Source organism: Budorcas taxicolor, chromosome 15 (genome assembly GCF_023091745.1).
Source record: "Budorcas taxicolor isolate Tak-1 chromosome 15, Takin1.1, whole genome shotgun sequence".
Taxonomy (NCBI): Eukaryota; Metazoa; Chordata; class Mammalia; order Artiodactyla; family Bovidae; genus Budorcas; species Budorcas taxicolor.
The window spans coordinates 62,858,567-62,879,280 of NC_068924.1; the positions used below are offsets into that span (position 1 = coordinate 62,858,567).

Consider the following 20,714-nt stretch of genomic DNA (forward strand, 5'->3'; position numbering starts at 1 on the left):
CATGCTGTCTAGGGGCAGTTCAAGTACTTCTTTTTTTAAAAATTATTTAAAAAATGTTTGGCTACGTGGGCCCTTTGCTGTGGTGTGTGGGCTTTCTCTAGATGCAATGGGGGGCTTCTCTCCAGTTGCGGCCCTCAGGTTTCTGTTGCAGAGCATGGGCTCTAGAGCATATGCGCTTAGCAGTGAGGAGTGAGGGGTTAGCTGCCCCGTGGCATGTAGGATCTTGGTTTCCAGACCAAAGATGGAACCCACGTCCTCGGCATTGGAAGGCAGATTCTTAACCACTAGACCACCAGAGGAGTCCCCAAAGTGCACGTACTTCTGCAGAACAGGGCTTCCCTTTCCAATGTCCCCAAGGAAAACTCTCACCACTGCCATCCACTATGCTTACTATGTGCCGGGTGTTCCATTTTCTAGAAAAAGTCTTTAATTTGATCTGTACACTGCTGGGGTCCAAGTATATCCCCATTTTACAGATGAAGAAACTGAGGCCCATCTGGTAAGTAAACATTTACTGATCCCATGCATTTCCCTGATCACAGGGATGCCACGGTGTCCAGAGGTTAAGTAAATGGTGGAGTCTAGATTTGAATCCACATCTGTAAGTCCATGAGCTGAGCAGAGACCCAGGCCACAGCCTGCCCTCCTGAAGGTCGTGGGGTCCTCAGGTTCCTATATCCTGTGCTGTGTTTCTTCCCCAGTTAAGTCTTTTCAATACCCCACCAGCTTAGGACAGGAAATATCCCATCATTGTGTGAGGCCACAATGCTGAGAAAGGATGGGTGAAACAGCCCCCGGCACCCGCGGGCCCCTCACTCTAGGAAAAGTGGCGCCTTCCATTCTTCTCAGGCCTGAGAACTCAGGGGAGCGTCCCCTGTGGGTCAGCTTCCTACACCCCCATGCAGTTCCTCACAGATAGCTTCTTGGATAGAAAGCCTCTGAGCAAAGCTGAACCTATGGAGGGAGAAACCAGCAGGTTTTATTATGGCAGGTGAAGTGTCATTTGATGTCGGCAGGACCAAATCATTCACTTATTCTCTTAAACTTCCCTACAGAGCATCTGGGTCCGGTACTCTGTTCTATGTATCCCTGGGGCTCTGTACAGGTTCTACTGCAAAATAGGTGCTCAGCAAACATTTGAAGAATGAAAATGTAGCCTTACACATTCACTTCATTTTGAAACACTTCTGGTGGTACTTGACTTGAGCTCATCAGATGCCAAGTCCTCCCATGACCACCAGAGTGAAAACGTTTGGTTTCCAAGCAGGGACAGTGACAGCCCTGGAACTAGAGACCTCCATGCAGGGAAAGAGCCCTCCATGCCCGCTCACCCCTGGGTCCTCACTCCTCTCTATACAGCCGACCCTGCTCAGCCCACAGCTGTAGCTTGGGTGCCTTCTGCCAGATCCCAGGGCCAAGAGGGCTGAGAGCACAGAGCCCCTGATACCTAGTTCCATCCCCAAAACTGATTTAATTGGCATGGGGCAGGACCCAGGTGTCTATATTTTGTAAAATCTCCCTTGCTGAATCTAATGTCCAGTCAGATTTGCGAATCACCAGGTAAGCGGATTAAGAGCGTAGATTGCAGAGTCAGACCTGCCTGGGTTTCAAACTGTGTGCCTTCTGTAAGTTACCTATCAAAGCCTCAGTTTCCTTATCTGTAAAATAATTGCTTCTAACCACAAGTTCTGAGAATTCAAATAAATAACCAGTGTGAAGCACTTAACATCATGCTTGGCACAAAGGGCTTGGTAAAGTTAAATGCTGCTAAGTCGCTTCAGCCATGTCCGACTCTGTGCGACCCCATAGACAGCAGCCCACTAGGCTCCTCTGTCTCTGGGATTCTCCAGGCAAGAATACTGGAGTGGGTTGCCATTTCCTTCTCCAATAGGCGAAAGTGAAGTCGCTCAGTTGTGCCCGACTCTTAGCGACCCCATAGACTGCAGCCTACCAGGCTCCTCCGTCCATGGGATTTTCCAGGCAAGAGTGCTGGAGTGGGGTGCCACTGCCTACTCTGGTAAAGTTAAATACATCACCATTATTATTACTGTCCTTTGCTGCTGTTATTTTCTAGACTGCAGGCCACCTTATGCTCTTCCTCTTGGGACTCCTGCCTGCAGTCAAGTGCGGCTCCACCTTCCCCAGGACAGGAGGAGTCCAGCCCTGCAATGTCAGATCCCAGCTCTGCCCTCAGGTCCTGGGTGGTAGAAACTGGTCCCAATAACCCCAGGCCAAGCCACCTCCCAGAAGCTAGTTGCAGAGTTACATTGGCTGCAATAAGTTGAAACCTGGCTCCCGTGTCTCCAGGTCTGAATGTCATAACCGTTGGCACGACCACAGGACCATGAGGAGGAGAATTCAGAATCCCTGATAGCATCAAAGAAACCTTGGTGAAATATCATTACAAAGTTTGATAAGGTAGAAGTTGTTACCATTCATTACATTTAAAATTATTGCGTTGTTCTGGTGTAGACCCCGTGGCAGCACGTTTCCAGCCAGAATGCAGGCAAGAAAGTCAAGGAAGGAACAGACATGCCTCCTAAGGGTTCCCTAAAAGGGAAGCCAGGAAGAGAGAGGCTTTCCGAAAGTTCGGAAAACCATGAAGGCATGGGAACTAGAGATGGAGGCCCTGGATACTTCGATCCAAGCCAAGCTGCAGGCGACCAGTCTCTCTCAAAGACCAAAAAGACAGATGCCTGCAGACAACTCTGATCAGGCATCTAAAGACTTAAGCTGTGCTGCAGCGCCGTGTAACAGGCAAAGACAGCCGCGTGCTCTGGGTGTTCTCCCTGAGAGACTGTCCTCCCTGCCAGTTTCTATTTTCTAGGCTTCGTGACAGACATGAAAAGATACAACAAAATCTCTAGACAACAAAATCTCTAGTCTCTACAACCACCCCATCAGCGAGGCATTTTCATTTCACAGATGAGGACACAGGCTTACAGAAGTTAAATGTGTCCGGGGGCACAAGCAGCAAGGGGACCAGCCAGGACCTGAACTGCAGTCCCTGTGTCCCAAATGCATGCTCTCGACTATTGCAACATTGCTTACTCGAAGGGCGGTCTGCAGACTGGAATAGGTCTGCGAAACTGGTGGTTACTGGTTCAGAAGTTCAATTCAGAAACTGAAAGTGAGCTTGAAAAAATTTCCAGAGCAGTCTGACAGAGTGATTTTTATGCCTATTTAATCTAATAATAAAATAAGATGACTTGCATCGGATCTGTACTTTATTTTGTGTTTCTAGACACTCCTCTTTATTTTATAAAAGTTTCAGTTTGCAATAGAGCTATGCTAAGTTGCTTTGGTTATCTCCAACTCTCTGCGACCCCATGGACTGTAGCCTGCCACGCTCCTCTGTCCATGGGATTCTCTAGGAGGAATACTGGAGTGAGATGTCATCCCCTCCTCCAGGGGATCTTCCCAACCCAGGGATCAAACCCGCATCTCCTGCACTGGCAGGCAGGTTCTTTACCACTAGCTCCACCTGGGAAGCCCAACAGAGGTGAGGATATACCACTCCTGGCCCGTCACCACAGTGAGTTTGAGAAGCTGTGGCCCAACGGGGCTGTGCTCTTGGTTTGGCACAACTGGGCTCTCAGAGCTGCTTCTGAGATGTCCTTGTACTCAAGAATCAAATGACCCTAAGCTTGATGAGACCTCAGTCTAAAGCCCAGGAACACCCCGGAGCAGGGAGAAACACCTTTCTGCTTGCTAGTCATGAGAGCCTTGATCAGAGGTGCTATGGGTTCCCTCTGGACTGTCTAACGTCCATCAGGAGCCATTAGATAAAAAGAGCAGGGGAGGGACGTCCCTGGCGGCCCAGTGCCCAACACTTTGCACTCCCAATGCAGGGGGCCCAGTTCAATCCCTGGTCAAGGAACTAGATCCCACATACCACAATCTACAGTTTGCAAACTGCATCTACAGATCCCACATGCTGCAACTAAGATCTGGGGCAGTTAAAAAAAAAAGAGCAGGGGTAACCTGGGATTTAACACTGTCTCCAAAATGAGGCCCACACCACCTGGTTCCCTTTAAAAAAAGTGTTTCATTTCTTTCTTATTCCCTCCCATTTACATTCTCATAAGCAGAGAGGGACAGAGGAAAAGACAAGTGGCTGGAGCTCCCTGTGCAGCTGATACAAGGGTGAGACTTCCTGACCAACCTGGCAGGCTGGTCCTGGCGAGGTGCAGTGAGAGGATGCATGTTAAACCCGGGCTAAACTCTCAGGGATGAGGTACTCAGTGCCAAGTATCACTAGCCTCATTAGGTTCTTTAGTCTCGGAGGGAAAAACTGCAATATCTGCCTCCACCTTCAGCTTCTTCCTCCTTCATGATGATTAGCAAAACCACTGGTTTCAGAGTGAGAGAGCTTGGGAGTCTTGGCACATGACACAGCCAGTTGGGTTGTTGGTGAAAGATGCTCTGGGCATCCTTCTTACCTTTGGCCTGAGGAATGGCTGAGCCAGGATGAGGACCAATCCTAGGTGGGCTTTAGGAGGCAAAAACTGGATGACAGACGATTCACTGGGCTTCCCAGGTGGCACCAGTGGTAAAGAACCTGCCTGCTAATGCAGGACACACAGGTTCGATCTCTGGTTGGGAAGATCCCCTGGGGGAGGGCATGGTAACGCACCCCAGTATTCTTCCCTGGAGAATCCCATGGACACAGAAGCCTGGCAGACTACAGTCCATAGGGTCGCCAAGAGTTGGACACAACTGGAGTGACTTAGCACGCAGCGAATTCATTTCTACACACACACACAAACACATGGCTCAGATACTGTTCTCAACACTAGTGATACGTACTCCAGGGGTACAACAGAGAAAGTCTCCATTCTTGTGATGGTGACTTTCTAATCACATTGGAGAGATGACCAACTATTCACCTGCCAAGTGTCCATTAGTGCTTGGAATAAACCAAAGCCAAAAGATGGGACACAGAGGAACGAGGGTGGGACCTTGAGTCTCTGCAGGGTCTGTGGGGAAGGCCTGTCTAGTAAGTGTTATTTGGCAGAAATTTGGAGAACATGCCATGATTGGGCACCTGGGGGAAAAGGTCATGGGCAGAGGAATGACTAGTGCCAAGACCCTGGGTTAGGAGGATTTTGGCTAGGAGGCCAGGGTGGTTGCAGGGCGGTCAGCAAGAGAAGAATAGTAGGTGATGAAGCCAGATGGATGACATGTCCAGTCCCGGACTTCATGAGTGTGTTGGAAAGCCATGGGGAGAATGGAGGGGATACTGAGCAGCAGAGTGACAAAATCCAATTTGGGTTTTAAATAGCCCTGGTTTGGGTTGAGTTGTTGGAAGTGAAGGTGGTGAAAGGAGAAAACCAAAAATCGGGATAGTTTTAGAAGGTAGAAACAACAGGACTTGGTCCCTGGGCTGAGTGACAAGGACAGAAAGATGATAAGCCTGTCCCCTGAGAGTAGTTTCTGAATGCCCCCCTTGTGTCTGACTCTGGTTTGTAATGGGCATGGAGACTACTACAATAAAAGGCTCTATGATAAAAGTCAAGATCAGATTCCAATCTTGACCTCAGCTGCCTTGAGATGCTGTTGGCTGGGCTGCTAGCCACGTCTACGAAGCCCATGCGTGCGTGTGTGCTAAGTCACTTGAGTCGACTCTTTGCAATCCTATGGGCTGTAGCCCACCATAGCCCTAGGTAATTCAGAGCTTTGCTAAAGCCAGACACAGCAGGACTCAAGCCCTCACTCGGATTCTTCCAATCAGCAGTCTGACTCGGGGGCAATGACTTTTCCTCTCTAAGCCTCAGTTCCCTCACCAGGACATACCTTGCTGAGCTGTTCTGCAGAGTAAATGAGATCACGTGACCAAGATGCTTCATACAGTGCCTTGCATACAATAAGTGCTCACAATGTTCCAAATGCGAAACAAAACCCAAGTGCTCTCCAGTGGACTGAAGCCTCCATGTGTTCCCCATTGTCCTCGGGCCAGGAGAGTTCAACACACAGACTCTGCGTAGCTCCAAAGACAGCCCACACACTCACGCCAACTTCCTACAGGGGCCCCAAGGGGCAGCGGACCCAGGTGGCCATGCTGGAATGCCCCTAGGAGACAAAGAGCCTGAAGTCCCGCTTTCTGAACCAGCCCTTTTACCAATCTGCTCTATGACCTTGAACCAGGCACCTTCACTTCCTGTCCTGGGGAGGGAAGGAAGGCTGGGGGCAGGGAGGGAGGAAGCTGTGTCCTAAAGAAGCAGAAAGGCTCGCCATTCACTATTCAGGGGCCAGAAACCTCAGAGAAATCACAAGCGGAAAAGGCGGGAGCAGAGTGAAACTCCATCTGTTTCCAGGCTGTGTGCTTCGACCCCCGGCGTGTGTGCCCACCCTCTGCTGGGTGGGCTTATGACACAGGAAGGGAGAACTGAGGAGGCTGAGAGTGCAGTTTGATTGCTCAAATAATCGGGATAATGAGAGGGAGAGACTGGGGGCACGAGGATCTCTGGCCTCCTAACAGGCTTTTTTGAAGCAGCTGTCAAGCGGTAATGACTTAGACCCAGGGGTTTCCTGGTGTGTTTCAGAGAGCCCCAAGGTCCTGGGAGATGCTCAGGGCGCTGCAGGGCTGAGTCCGCAGACCACACCCGCCTTCTGCCAGCCAGAGAAGTTCTGCTTTTTTCTTTCTTTTTTATGTTGAGGCTTCAAGACATGTGTTCCTTCTAACACTGGCTATAAATTCAGAGTCTTTGGGGGCCAGGCAGGTAAAATAAATGCATGAGACAGGTCAGCTACGAGATACTGAGGTATGTGACGATGAAGGGAACGTCTGCTGTCCCCTTAGCTGCCACTCAGTTCCCCTGATCACTGGCATTCAGGGCTGGGGCACAGTGGTGTCAGATGGTCTGATTTCTCTAGAGAAACCAGAAATCTGGGTTTGGATGTGATTAAAGGCACCTGCTGGTCAAACCATGCATGTCTGTGGGCCACCGGTTTGCAAAATCTGGCCTTAAGGGATGGACAGTTTTCGGAGAAGGCAGGACACGGGCAGAGGAGGAGGAAGCCAGGACCCAGAAGGCGGGCCCTTCCCCACCTCTCCCTCAGAGCCAGCGGGCTGTGGGGGCTCCACTCACTCAGCTCGGAGATGCTCCCCACACAGGTGGCCAGGAGGGACTGCTCCAGGGTCCGGAGCTCCAGCTGCGCGTAGGCGTCGGCTCGCTCGTCGTGGCCCAGGGACCCCCCGTTGTAGGGGCTGAAGTACGCGGGAAGGGAGAGGACACCTGTGGGGAGACAAGGTGCCGTGTCAGAGAGTATAATCAATAAACAATCGATGATACGAATAAAATAGAGTTTTATTTGAGCCAAACGGAGGACTAGCCTAGAAGTGTGCTGCCCAGATTACTCTGAGAAACTGCTTCAGAGAAGCAGAGTCTTACAGTTTTGTATCTTGTCAGAATAAAGAATATTAAACAAGTCAGGATTACATCTCTTCAAGGTTTGAAAAGAAAAAAAAAAAAGAACAGACCAGCATGTACACAGAGAGTCATTAAGGCCTTCGCACCTGGGAAGGGGGTCTTTATCATCAAAGGAGAGCCAGTAGCACACAATCCCAGGAAGAGGTGCATTTCATCTTTATTTTCACATTTTTTTAAAAGATTTTTTTGGCTGTGGACCAGTTTTAAAGTCTTCACTGAATCTGTTACAACACTGCTTCCGTTTTATGTTTCAGGTTTTCAGCATGTGGGATCTTAGTTCCACAACCAGGGATCGAACCCCCATCCTGCACTGGAAGGTAAAGTCTTAACCACTGGACTGCCAGGGAAGTCCTTAAACTTTATTTTTAGACATTATTTGCTTCCAGTCAACGTGCCCTTAGCTCTTCAGCAATTAAAGCAGATGTACAGTGTATGTTTGATAGGCCACAGGTTATTTTGGTTAGCATAAAATTCAAGTTAGGGACTTTCCTGCTGGCCCAGTGGCTAAGACTCCAAGCTTGCAATGCAGGGGCCCTGGGTTCGACCCCTGGTTGGGGAACTGGATCCTGCATGCTGCAACTAAGAGTTCATACGCCACAACTAAAAATCCCACATGCCCAAACTAAAACCCGGAGCTGCCAAATAAACAAATAAACAGCAACAACAACAAAAAATCAGATTAACTCATGTATAAGCCAGAATGATTTCCCTATATCTCAATATGTGAAAATGTCTTTTATCAACAAGTCACCTGAGGAAAGAAGCAAAGTAGGAAGTCCATAGCCCTCTTTCCCATCTGCTGGAGTGGGCCAATTGCAAGGCTCCACTTAGGACAGCTGACTTTTAACTATGGCCGGTGCTGTGGGAGCCAGAATGCGGGGTGGCCCACCTGCGTCTGAGGTTTAAAGTGGTGGAGATCACCCTTTCCTGAAGCTGCACAAGGAACTGGCCTCCAGACACCCATGGGCCACACAAGCATTCACTCATTCCTTCCCCTCTTCACTCGCTGAATATTCAGAGTGCTTCCCAGGCATTGTGCTGTCTTCAGGATTCCAGGGTGACAGAGAGACCTGGCTTTGTCCTCACGTTGCTCAGGGAATGGGGCATCAGATATAAAGGTCCATCCCGCCCACTGAAAGGCCAGCACCACCCCTGGAGTCCTCTCACTTCCTCATGCTGCCCACACACCACCCCCTTCTCCTTCTTCAAGCCAAGAACAGGACTAAGAGAAACCAGAAAAAAGGATGCTGGCTTTCCCCACTCCAGCCACCGGCCAACGCCAATTAGTGTTTTTCATTAGCACTTCAATAACAGAGGAGCAGAGCTGTCAGAATCAATCCCAGAGGGTGACAGCACGTAAATTTCTTCAACTCATTGTGTGGCTTCTAAGAAAACACCAGAGAAGCAAAATCAGACTGGCTTAAAATTGAGCTGTTGGTTGTTAAGAGCATGTGGGCACAGAGATTCCCAGTTTTTGATAACCGCTATTTCTTTGATCAAGGCATCTTTGTCCAACCCCCTTGAACTTTTTTTGGAAAAAGCAAAATACCCACAGGAATTTAATCAGTCACTTTTGGGAAAAATCTCTTAAAATTCCTTGAGATGATGGGAGAGCCCCTGGGATGTGGCCAAATCCGGGCTAGGATTCCCTATCCTGCCCACAGAAATTGTCACAAGGATGATAATAGCCATGGGTCCTGCAGCAAAGAGCTCAAGACAGGGCCTTGGAGCTGGAGCCTCTGGGCTCATGATTCTGGCTCTGTCACTGAACCAGCTGTGTGATCTTGGGCAAGTTACTTCACTTCTCTGTGCCTCAGATTCCTCACGTGTTAACTACAGATAACAAAGGCTATTGAGCTTACGGCAGTGTGGCAGTGAGGAATGACTTGAGCTGTTGAATGTCAATGCCTGGACTGCTGTGTGGTTCAAAGGTAAAGGCTCTTCAGTTGCTATTACAGGTATTTTTCCTATGTGCTGGGAATGCAGACTTCATGTATTATTCTTTCACCAAGGTCGGCACCTCTGTCTCCATTTTAGATACTGTGCAGAGAGTTTTAATAACTTGCTCTACTAAGTGGCAGAGCTAGGATTCGAATCCAGGTCTGACTGGCTCTAGAACACACGCGTTTCATCCCTCTGTGAGCCCAGATTCCCACCACCAAGCTCGCCTATGGCTGTCCCGATTCAGTGCTGTTATCCCTGCTCGGTTCACCCCAGGAGTCCCTGTGCTGGGCCTCGTGCAGAGCAGTCTTCCTCCTGCCCGGATCCTGGCAGCGGACTTTGACCAGTCTCAAGGTTCAGCTGCTCTGCAGCCCTGCCCCACTAGCCTGCCCTTCCCCCAACCCCGCCTCCAGGCCTCCTCTGTGCTCCCTCTCTGCCTTGCTGTGTGCCTGAGACCTGCGCCCTGAGTCTCCCTTCGACCCTTCCAGGATGGCAGTGGTGACTGACCTGGCAAAGCAGGGCATCAAAGCACTTCCTCAAAGCTCTGTTTCCAGTGGGAGGAGGAGGGTATGACTAGGTCCCCAAAGCGGAACCTCTCCCTGACAGCTGAGGACCCAAACACATTAGGAAGGGGTGGCTCTGGGCATTAAGACAAGTAAAACAAAAGACAACCCCCGCCACCCCACCCCACCCCAACTAAAAAAGCTCAACCCCATGGACAGCCCAAACATTTGGGAGGGTCTCTACGCAACGAGAGGTCCTAATGCAGGCCTCACTCTCCCCTTCTCTTCATTATTAATCCAAAGAAACAATGCTGGGGACATGTGGATCAAATTTACAGTGCTTAGGGCAAGGGAATAGGAAGGTCAGCTGATTTGTCAAAGGATTCCCAGAGAGAAACATTATGTCAGTGGATCTAGTAACAAGAGCTGGCAGCTCCATTAATAACTGTTCCCACTTTCCCAGTCATCACCCACCCAGAGGGGCTTTCACTTAATACCGTGGCAAAGGTAATTATGAGCCTCTTATTAATAATAGTAACTGATAGCGTCACAGCTTTTGCATAGTACCTTTTGCTTTTAAGAGACTTCTAACACTGAGTACTTAATTTATTCTCCTGGCAAGGGAGGTAGGGCGGTCATTATCAGTAATAGCCACTGCTGACTTTTATAGCGGGCTCGCCATGTGCCAGGATTGTGGTAACTTTGTATGCAAGGTCATATTCAATTCCCAAGGCTTCATGAGGTAATGTTTGGACCCATCTTATAGGTGAGAAAACCAAGGCCCCCGCCGCCAAAGTTAAGCGATCTTCCCAAGGTTACTGAGGGTCAGGAATTGAACTGGGGCTAGATGTCAATCTCTTGAGTCTCAAGATGTTGAAATAAAAATGACATCCTAACTTTCACCACCTTGTCCTTTAGTTAGAAAATGAGGATGTGTGCGAGAAAAGGGGTTCTGTTCTGTTTGGGCCTGGAGTCTGAGAGGAGGAAATAAAAAGATACAGAAATATGACTTTCTTTTTTTAATGTGTCTCCAGGTACCACCTGCCAAGGATTCCTGGAGGGCTTGCATGAAGCTCTATGGACAGAAGGCTACCTCTCTTATTCCCCTCGATCTTTCCAAAATGCAGTTCCACAGCTTGCCTTCTGAATCTGCTGAATCTGTCCCCTAAGAAAGGTCTTTTTTTTTTTTTGTCAATGTGAAATTCTTCTGTCTCCCACATAAGCCTGTTCTTCAGCCATTCTCACTGGAGATGGAAAACGTTTGCCTTAAGTTCTCACAACACTATGCCTTCTTTGCCCACAGAAATTCCCAGCTTTATGACATGGGCCTGGGGCAAGGTTATTTTAGAAAAAGGGCTTTCCAAAAAAAAAAAAAAGAAAGGCAAAGCATCCCCCTTCCCTTTACTAAGAAAAAACAGTTTATTTCCGTCATGATGGAAAAGAAAGCAAGTCAGAGTGAAACCTTTATTCCTTTACTAGTTAATAAGGACACCCAAATCAATCCCTACTGAACACTGTAAAAGTTACAGAGAAAACCCACATGCACTGCTCAGATCATTACCGTGAAACGAACTACTGCGTGAGAGGCAGGGAAGAAGTAGACAAGATCCAGGCATCCTCTGCCTCTCTCATCTCCAAAATCAGCATTTCTGTTGAAACAAGGTTCCACCCCGTCTGCTTTGGCTCTATGTGAAGCCTCTAGGTTTCTCAATCTACACACACAACCACAATCTTCTGTCATTCCATTTTTCTGAAGCAGGTTGCCCAACCCTTGAATCTCAGAACTCATTATCTCATTCCCCAAAGCCGCCAGTCCCTTCTTTGAGCACAGCACCGCATCCACCCAGTTGCCCAAGGACAGACCTATGAGTCATTCTTATCAACTCTCTCCTGCCTCCCCCACACATCCAATCAACCACCAAGCCCTGGTGCTCTCACCACCTTCCTATCTGAAAACTCTGTCCCTGCTGGTTCAGGCTTCCCTCTGGATCCTGCAAGCAGCCCCTCCCGTCTCCCAGCTCCACCTCACCAGTCCCTGACATTCCTTACTCTGGCCGTCGGTGCTAAGTCGCTTCGGTCGTGTCCGACTCCTTGTGACCCCATGAACTGTAGACCGCCAGGCTCCCTTGTCCATGGGATTCTCCAGGCAAGAATACTGGAGTGGGTTGCCATAACCCCTCCAGGGGATCTTCCCGACCCAGGGATAGAACCCCCTGCGTCTCTTACATCTCCTGAGCTGGCAGGTGGGGTCTTTACCACTAGCGCCACCTGGAAAGCCCAAGTAACTAGCGTTACTCTGGATACACACTCTTTTCTCTGGCTTTAAACTCTCCAGTGACTCCCCACCTCCTGAATAGGTTCAAACACCTTTCCACAGATGAGAAGAGACAATATTCTTCTCTCTATGATACTTAGGCATGAAAATAATTCTGCCAGTAACGGGGGAAATTCCCAGCACTTCTCAAGAAACGTGCAGAATTAAGAAACCTACGCACACCCAATCCTGGTTTCTCAAGCTGTTTTCTGGGCTTGGTCACTTGGCTCTGCTTCAGTCTCAGGTTCCTTCCCAGGTGATTCTCCACCAGTCCCCAGAGAGGGCGCCATAGAGTCAGATGGGAAATCCAGGGCCTAGAAGGCGAGTCCTGCCTTCTTTCTGGTAGTCAACCAGGAATTCAAGCTGGGTTTCAGCTTGCAGAGGTGCTGGTTCCTCCAAGCAAGCAAGCAACAAGGCAGAAGCCAGTGGACCCCACACTGGGTTGACAGACCAGACTTTCAGTGCTAAGCTTTTTCAGAAGCAGGACTCAGCCCAAACACCAAATCAGTAGGGACTTCATTCTCTTCTCTGTAAGGTAAGGTGGTCAGTTGGATGGCCTCTTAAGTCTGATTCAGCACTATACACTTCAAAACCTTTTCCCCCACTTTCATTCCACTATTTAACTTCTGAATTGTCAACAGTGGAAACAAATAGGCCCTGATAGTATTATTTCCTATGATTTCATCTCCCCCCCCAACCCAGTTATAAAAACACCCCCTCGCCATTCATACATATACACACAAAATTGTAATGTAAAGATAAGCTTTTTTTGTGAAAACTAGATCAATTTACAGTTCAGTTTTTCTGACCAGTCATCAACAGGCCATCAAGATGAACCTATTCGCAGGGCAGCAATGGAGACGCAGACAGAGAGAACAGACTTCTGGACAAGGGTAGGTGAGAGGAAGGAGAGGGCAAGATGAATGGAGACAGTAGCAGGGAAGTATATACTAACACATATAAAATAAATAGCCAACAGAAATTTGCTGTATAACTCAGTGAACTCAAACTGGGGCTCTGTAACAACCTAGAGGGGTGGGAAAGGGTGGGAGGTGGGAGGGAGGTTCAAAAGGGACACCAATGGCTAATCCATGTTGATGTATGACAGATATCAAACCAATATTGTAATGCAATCAATTAAATATAAATAATAAAAGTGGGAAAATTTTTAAAAGGCTTAACTTAACTGTCCCCTCAACTCAACATTCCACTCCCAGAGCTCTGTGCAGACTTGCAAATGTTGTTTTCAGGAAGCGGTGACTGCAGTGGAGCCAGAGACCTGTGCAAGCCCGTGTGTCTAGCACCATCTCCTGTCCCTGGCTCCTACACACCTCCCCCGACTCGCTAGCCGGCTCAGGGAAGCTCATCTGTGAAGACAGCAAAGGCCACCGTCTGTCTCCTGCTTCTTTATAATGAAACCCAGGATGCGGAGGATTGCTCTTTTACTGCCCTTGAGAGGAAACTTGGCAGGGCATCTTTTTGCCAGTTTCCTTGGGAGCTGGAAGCTTGGGTGAGGTTCAAACCATAAGCTTCTGAAAATAAAAATTATATTGCCCCACTGAACAGTTTCCAAATAGCTCACATAATCCAACCATTTTTTTTTTAAGTGTTTCCATTCTCCGATCTGGAATTTTATATATAGTACGTTTAATGCCCAGTTTTTGTATATTAGTCACACTGAACAAAGTGCTGAAGAGTTAAAGCCGGAATATTTTCCCGAGAGACCCAAATGGAATATAAAGACAGTTGATTAAAAAAAAAACAACCTACTTCACTGAATGGTGTCTCTCCTGATAGTCTAAGTTCAAAGAGATTAAGAAGGAGTGTTGAAACAGGGGAAAGATGAAGGAAATAAGGAAGAAAACCTAGAACTGGAATGAAATCTGCTTGACTTGATGAACTATCAGTCTTCCCCATAAAAATGGTTCCTCAAGAGTAATCAAACACTCATGTAATTCTCAGCCAGCACCCACCTAAAGATGAGAGCACCGTACTGTGAGACCCAAGAGTTCAAGTGAGGAGCAAAGGTGGGGAGACGGGAAGAGAGAAGAGTGGGGGTCCAAGTTGAGTTTGGGAAGCAGGTTTGAACCACGAGTTAGTAACGGAGATCTGACCCCCACTGGGCAGCACTACCAGTCAGATGAAGCAGCATCTGAGCCCCTGGGAAGACCCTGGGAGTGGTCTCATCACTATCAGCCAGTACTGTTACTAGCCCCTTTTTACCAATGAGGGACACTGGTTTGGATGGCACTGGTCACTTGGCGAAGGTCACCAAGTTAGTGGAGGAAGTGGGATTCAGACTCAGCCCGCTCATCCTTCGAGTCCACACTGCCTCTCCCACGGGGCAGTCCACAAGCTCAGGGACAGAAGATTTCTTCACCGCTTACCAGTCCAATTAGGACTGCCCTTTCCCCTTCTTCCTCAAGGTCAGGAAATTAAAAGCAAACATAGCCATGCTCTGGTTAACACTTCACTCTAAGTTATCAGAACGCCACCAGGGCTGAAGGTGGTCTTCTGGTTAAGAGAGGCCCAGAGGGCTGGGAGCTTGCCATTAAACCGTGAAATAATAACGGTTTATGACTGCCCAGGGAGCCAGGGGCCAGGGAACCCAGAGCAAGATCAAAGGCTGATGAAGTGCAACACGCTCGTTGCCAGAACCAAATTCTCTTTAAAAAGATGATTAAAAAAAAAATGGTAAAAAGCAAACCTCACAGTGAATAGTGGGCTGGAATTCATCTCTCTTTGGAATCCTTGACAGTCTTGGGCCTGCTGGTGGGGCTCCAGCTTGGGGAGCTGGCCCTGGGCTGCCTCTTTTCCCTCCAGTTGGCAGCAGCACCTCTGAACTCAGGACTGGCTCACCCAGTTCCCAGGTGGCTGCAAGCAGGGTGAAGATTTAGATGGAGAGAGGGGCCACCAGAGGGAAAAAACAACAACGGACCAACAAAGCAGTGGGGGCGGGGCGTGAACTTGGAATCTCCACTAGGAATGCCACCTCACAGGCAGTTTGGTGATTTGTTTAATTAAAGTTCATATCAGTTCCATCCCAGACCCAGAGGATGAATACGCCCCTAAAAGAACCAGTCAAGATCATGAAGGGCTGCTTAATTCTTTTGAAGTAAAGATGTAACAAAATGCAGCCTGTTCATTGCCATTTCCCTCCTTTGCAAGAGAGTAAAGTAAAGCCAGAGTAACCAAGCAGATCAATTTCAGGAAATTAAACCTAAAGGTGAACTCTGGGAAACTCAGCAACAGTCACAACATGGGACAGTATGGAGTGCAGAACTCACACGTGGGCCACTGAACTTTTTCCTGTGGAATAAGATCCCTGGGGTGTTTAGAGTACTTTTTAAGAGATTCTGGGTGGTCTATCTCCAAAGTATTGATGTAACACAGCAAGAACTTGAGTGACCCAGGAAGCCTGAATCTTGCAACTGCCGCCTCTTAAAAAAAAGGAAAATCCACCACGTGACCATGGTCCTTTGTCAAACGCCGTCCTTGACCCATGGTGACTGAGCATGCCAGTTCCCGTGAGCCAAGGACAACATCCATCCACATTTGTATAAAGGCAACAGCACATTCAAAATGCAAACACACACAGTCATCACCCTGAAATATCAACCCTTCCCCCAGCTCATGCACACACCACCACCGTGAGAGTTATTCTATGTTAGGCCTATAAAAATGTTTTGAACTACTACACTCTCTAAACTTTATACAAATTTGATTTATTGGTGGTGTAAAAAGTGACTGTTATAAGAGAAATAGGGGACGAGATGGGGGAGATATACTTAGAAGGAGAAGAGGATGACAGATCATTTCTTTTGAGTACAGGAATATCTATAATTTCAAATATGGCAGAAAGTTAACGGAAATTAAGTTTTTATATGAGAAAACAAATGAATGTTTTGGAAAAAAAACAAAACTATGATCTAATTACTTATAAAGAGACCAGAACAAAGGTCATTTAACGTAAAAGTTATTCCTGCATGGGAGAATTTGAGATGGTTTTTTTTTCCTCCATTATACTTCATACTTTTTCTACTGATTAAAAAATGAACATACATATTTTAATAAAAATAAAACCATTATTACAACTGTTGTGAGCTCATGGAGGCACAAAAAGCAAATAGAAAAAAACCTAATTTTTTTACATAAATGTTAATTAAAAAAATAAGGAAAAGAAACTCAGAAATTGTTCTATAGTCCTAAGCAGGAGGTGAGATTTTGTCTGCAAGTCTTATTCCAAGAATCAGCCTCGCCAAAGGCCAGCTCCTTCACCTGGCCAGATGGTGGTGACTGAGGAGCCATCTCCTGTGGCATCCTGCTGACACTCGGCCCAGCCAGGTACACACTGAACCTGTGTGATTATGACACGCCTACACAGTGGCCTCAGCCGCCGGTAGAAGCTGCAATGTGCTGGGACTGAGAGGTCTCAGAGCTGGGGGAAATCTTAATGTCACAGGGCTGGAATCACCAAGCGTGAAAAGGGGGGCTTGCCACTGCCATTGCTGGGGTGGGGGCAAAGGTGGGCACACGGATGGGAGAGAAGGCAAAGCTCCTCCCGGGAGTGATCCCTGAGCTACATCCCCAGCGAGAGCAGTGCTGCCAGCAGGTAAGAGAGGCAGGCGGAAGACGTCTCCACGTGTCAGCCCAAAGGAAGGAGAGGGATAAATCAGCCTGAGCACAAGTCATTCCTTGGGGGTTAAGAAAAAAGAGGCAAGTATCATGAAGTCCAGGGCAGATGGCCAAGATATTTATTAATAGAATATGAGCACATTAGTCAGAAATGTACTGTGCTAGAGTCCTTCTAAAAATATAACCTGCTTTGGTTTAGATCTTTCAGGTGATTTAAGAACATGAATCAGAGGGAGGAAGGTTTAAAACTCAGCTATGAATCTTATTAACTGTGTAACTTTGGACTAGTTACTTAACTTCCCTGAGCCTCAATTTGTTCATCTGTATATAGGTCCATCTAGTCAAAGCTATGGTTTTGCCAGTAATCATGTATGGATGTGAGAGCTGGACTGTGAAGAAAGCTGAGCACCGAAGAATTGACGCTTTTGAACTGTGGTGTTGGAGAAGACTCTCACGAGTCCCTTTGGATTGCAAGGAGATCCAACCAGTCAATCTTAAAGGAAATCAACCCTGAATATTCATTGGAAGGGCTGATGCTGAAGCTGAAGCTCCAATACTTTGGCCACCTGATGCGAAGAACTGACTCATTTGAAAAAGACCCCGATGCTGAGACAGATTGAAGACAGGAGAAGGGGGCAACAGAGGATGAGATGGCTGGATGGCGTCACCAACTTGATGGACATGAACTTGAGCAAGCTCTGGGAGTTGGTGATGGACAGGGAAGCCTCACGTGCTGCAGTCCATGGGGTTGCAAACAATCAGATATGACTGAGCGACTGAACTGAACTGATATAGGCCTAATAATAGCTCCTAGTTCACAGGATTATTTGAGAATTAGAAGTTAAGTAAGCATTCAGCAAAATGCCTGAAACACAGCAAACATGTAATAAATGGGAATATTCTTATAAAAGACTTCCCTGATTCCCAGGGCCAAGGGCTTTGGGATAAAGCCATCAGATACCATATAAAAGTATTATCACTATTTGCAGGAAGTAAGGGACCCGAGGCCAATCTATCCCATTATTTTCCTAAAGGCCTGTGCTGATAAAGAGTCATGCTTTACTCACCATAGATAGATCATTTATTCTACATTCATCCACTGCCTTCTTCTGTTTACTGATGACCTAATAATCTGCCAGAAGTGGCTAAATTCTGGGGATTGAAAAGTAAACAGGACATGGTCTCGACCTGTTGATGTTTGCAGTCTAGTGAAGAAGGGCAGACAGTAAACCAGCCAAGTCAATAATATGTGAAAAGGGCTATATGGAGTTGGGCCAAAGAGCCCAGAGGAGGGTCTCTAAGTGGACTATGTAGGCCGAGTAGTCAAGGAAGGCTTCCTGAAGGAAGAGACATAGCTGATGAGTGGACATCAGTTGGATGGGGCTTTCAAGCAGAGGAAGGGCCTGCATAGGGAGGATCTGGGGCAGTGACAGGCTGGGGAGGGGTCCAATGGGGCTTGTCATGAAGCTGTATGTGTAGAGTCAGCACGTTATTCATACTTAGACTGTGTGTTTCTTTGGGGCAGCCTGGGAGGTGGCTAAGGGAGATCACTGTCCTCCCCCCACCCACCCTTGGAGCCAATATGAAGCTAGGATCAGTGAACTTTTCCCACAAAGGGTCAGAGAGTAAATATTTTTGGCTACGTGGGTCTCCGCTACAACCGCTCAACTCTGCCAGTGTAATGTGCATACACATAAACAGATGGGCACAGACTTTTAAAAGATCATCTTCCCTGTTTTTAAAATAATAAAAAAAAAAAAACTATTTGGTTGCTCTAGGTCTTAGTTGCAGCATTCAAACTCTTAGTTGTGGCGTGTGGGGTCTAGTTTCCTCATCAAGGATCAACCTGGGCTCCCTGCATTTGGGAGTGTGGAGTCTTAGCCACTGGACACCAGGGGAGTCTCCACGTGGGCACAGAATTGGAACTTTATATCAACTTCATGTGTCACAAACTAGTCTTTTAATACTTTTTCAACATTTAAAAATATAAAACTAATTACTGGCTTGCAGGCTATACAAAAAAACAGGTGTCAGCTGGGATCAGGCCCCAGGTCTGCGCTTGTCCACCTCACTACTAATCCAGAGCCCCTCAGAGGGATGCAGAGGGTAACTCAAAGGGATGGGGGAGTGTAACAGGCCTCCTGGGGAGGAACCAGGGAGGTGGACACTGGTCACAGGAATCTAAGGGGCTGGGACTCTGTCCTGAGAGCAAGGAGGACTCACTGAAGGGGTTTCAGCACGTGAATGATAGGGTCATACACACATTGAGACAGATAAATCGGGCAGCAGTGTGGAAAGGGGTGGGAAGGAGTATCTAGATTAGAGAACTCCACTGCAGGCTGAAGACATCTTTTTTGTCAGGGAATTCACAGTATAAAAACCCACCTGGGCTACTGCTTTGACTCTTATTTCAACAAAGTTGCTCATTCCTTTTAGCTTTCGCGCTACGTACTTAAACATCAAAGACGGAGGTAAAATTTTGGAACTAAAATTCATTAAGGAATCATTTTTAAGACCAGATAAGTGAAAAACATGTTGGACTACTTTTAAAATTGGTGATGTTTCAGGATGAAATTAAACCAGTTAGCAAATTTCAGTCTCAGTTGTTATGGCTCCAAAAGGTAATTCACAAAGAATGAGAGAATTCAACACATGCTTTAAAATCTGGGCCAACAAAAGACATCCCCATGCCAAGTGGGTTGGGGACACCAGAGCCCAGAGTTGAAGTCATTCCCTTCATCAGCTCATATATGGCACAAACGGACATACCCATGTACCACCCTGCCTTCCCGCCCCCAGAAAGGGCAGCTTGCAGGCAGTTAAAACCCACAGACAGAGAACACATACTCTAAGGCCATGGGACCTTCTGTCCCAAGGTGGACTGATGACTTCAAATAAGGAACAAATATCTAAGTAGGCTCAGGGAATGTTAGCACAGTGCTTTTCCCATCACTCATTCACCCACTCAAACCTTCATCACATGTCTATTAATTACACTGAGCTTAGTGCTAGAAATACTGAGGTAAGACCCAGGTCCCTGATGCTAGAGGAGAGGAAAAACATGTAGACAGATATTCAAAAGGCACCATAATAAATGGTAGAGGAGAGGGCTCTGCAGTAGGTACTAGAACCTTAGAAGGAATCTGAAGAGAGGGCTTTTTCTATGTGCTGTCATCCTTGGCAAGGGAAGAAAAATAACAGGATGTTTCACAAAGCCCCTGCTTACTCCAAGAACCCTAAAGGGACTGAACAGACTTTATGAGTTGCAAACAGTCCCCAGCCATCTTGTGGCTGGGCAACACCACACAACACGGGGTGGGCTGAAGGTGGGGAGGAGGTGCAGGGAAGGATGTCCCCACAGAATGTTCATTCTCAGGATGGGGACACCCAAACCTCACTGGCTCTCTCCCAGGAGCCCATGATCTTCCCCTGCCAAGATGCATGAAAACTTTCAACCTATTATCCGGATACTTGAAATTGCGCTGATGTTCTCAGTGACCTATCCAATACTGTCCTTCTCCCTGGCTAAGAGAACCCTGATACTGCCCAGGATGACCTGCAGTACAAGCCCTGGGGGGCCCCCTTCCCAGACTCCTTTACAGCTGTGCCACATGATTTTGGACAATGAGACACAAACTCAGGACATCAGGGGTTCTGGAGAGCACTGCTTTTCCTTATCTGAAAGGACAGGCTGTCCAGCTGGCAGGACCTTCGTGTTTCTCCTGGTCTTAAATGTGATACACTGTCTGAAGAAGGACAGCAGCAGCCATTATGCCTCCGGGAGGCAGGCCACCATGCAGGGCGTGGAGCTACAGGAAGGGACAAGACCAGAGCCTACGTGCTGAGGATGGCAGAGCGGAAAGTAGAAAGAGCCTGGGTCTCCGACCA

The 20,714-nt window shown here is 47.7% G+C and overlaps 1 protein-coding gene across 1 annotated transcript in view; it reads right to left on the reverse strand.

The window, feature by feature from the left end:
- Window positions 1–20,714, reverse strand: part of ABTB2 (ankyrin repeat and BTB domain containing 2) — a 183,314-nt gene that overhangs the window by 42,715 nt on the left and 119,885 nt on the right. Inside the window, exon 2 of the mRNA XM_052652239.1 lies at window positions 7,092–7,238. Within this exon, the coding sequence (XP_052508199.1) occupies window positions 7,092–7,238 (147 nt within the window). The remainder of the gene's footprint in view (window positions 1–7,091; window positions 7,239–20,714) is intronic.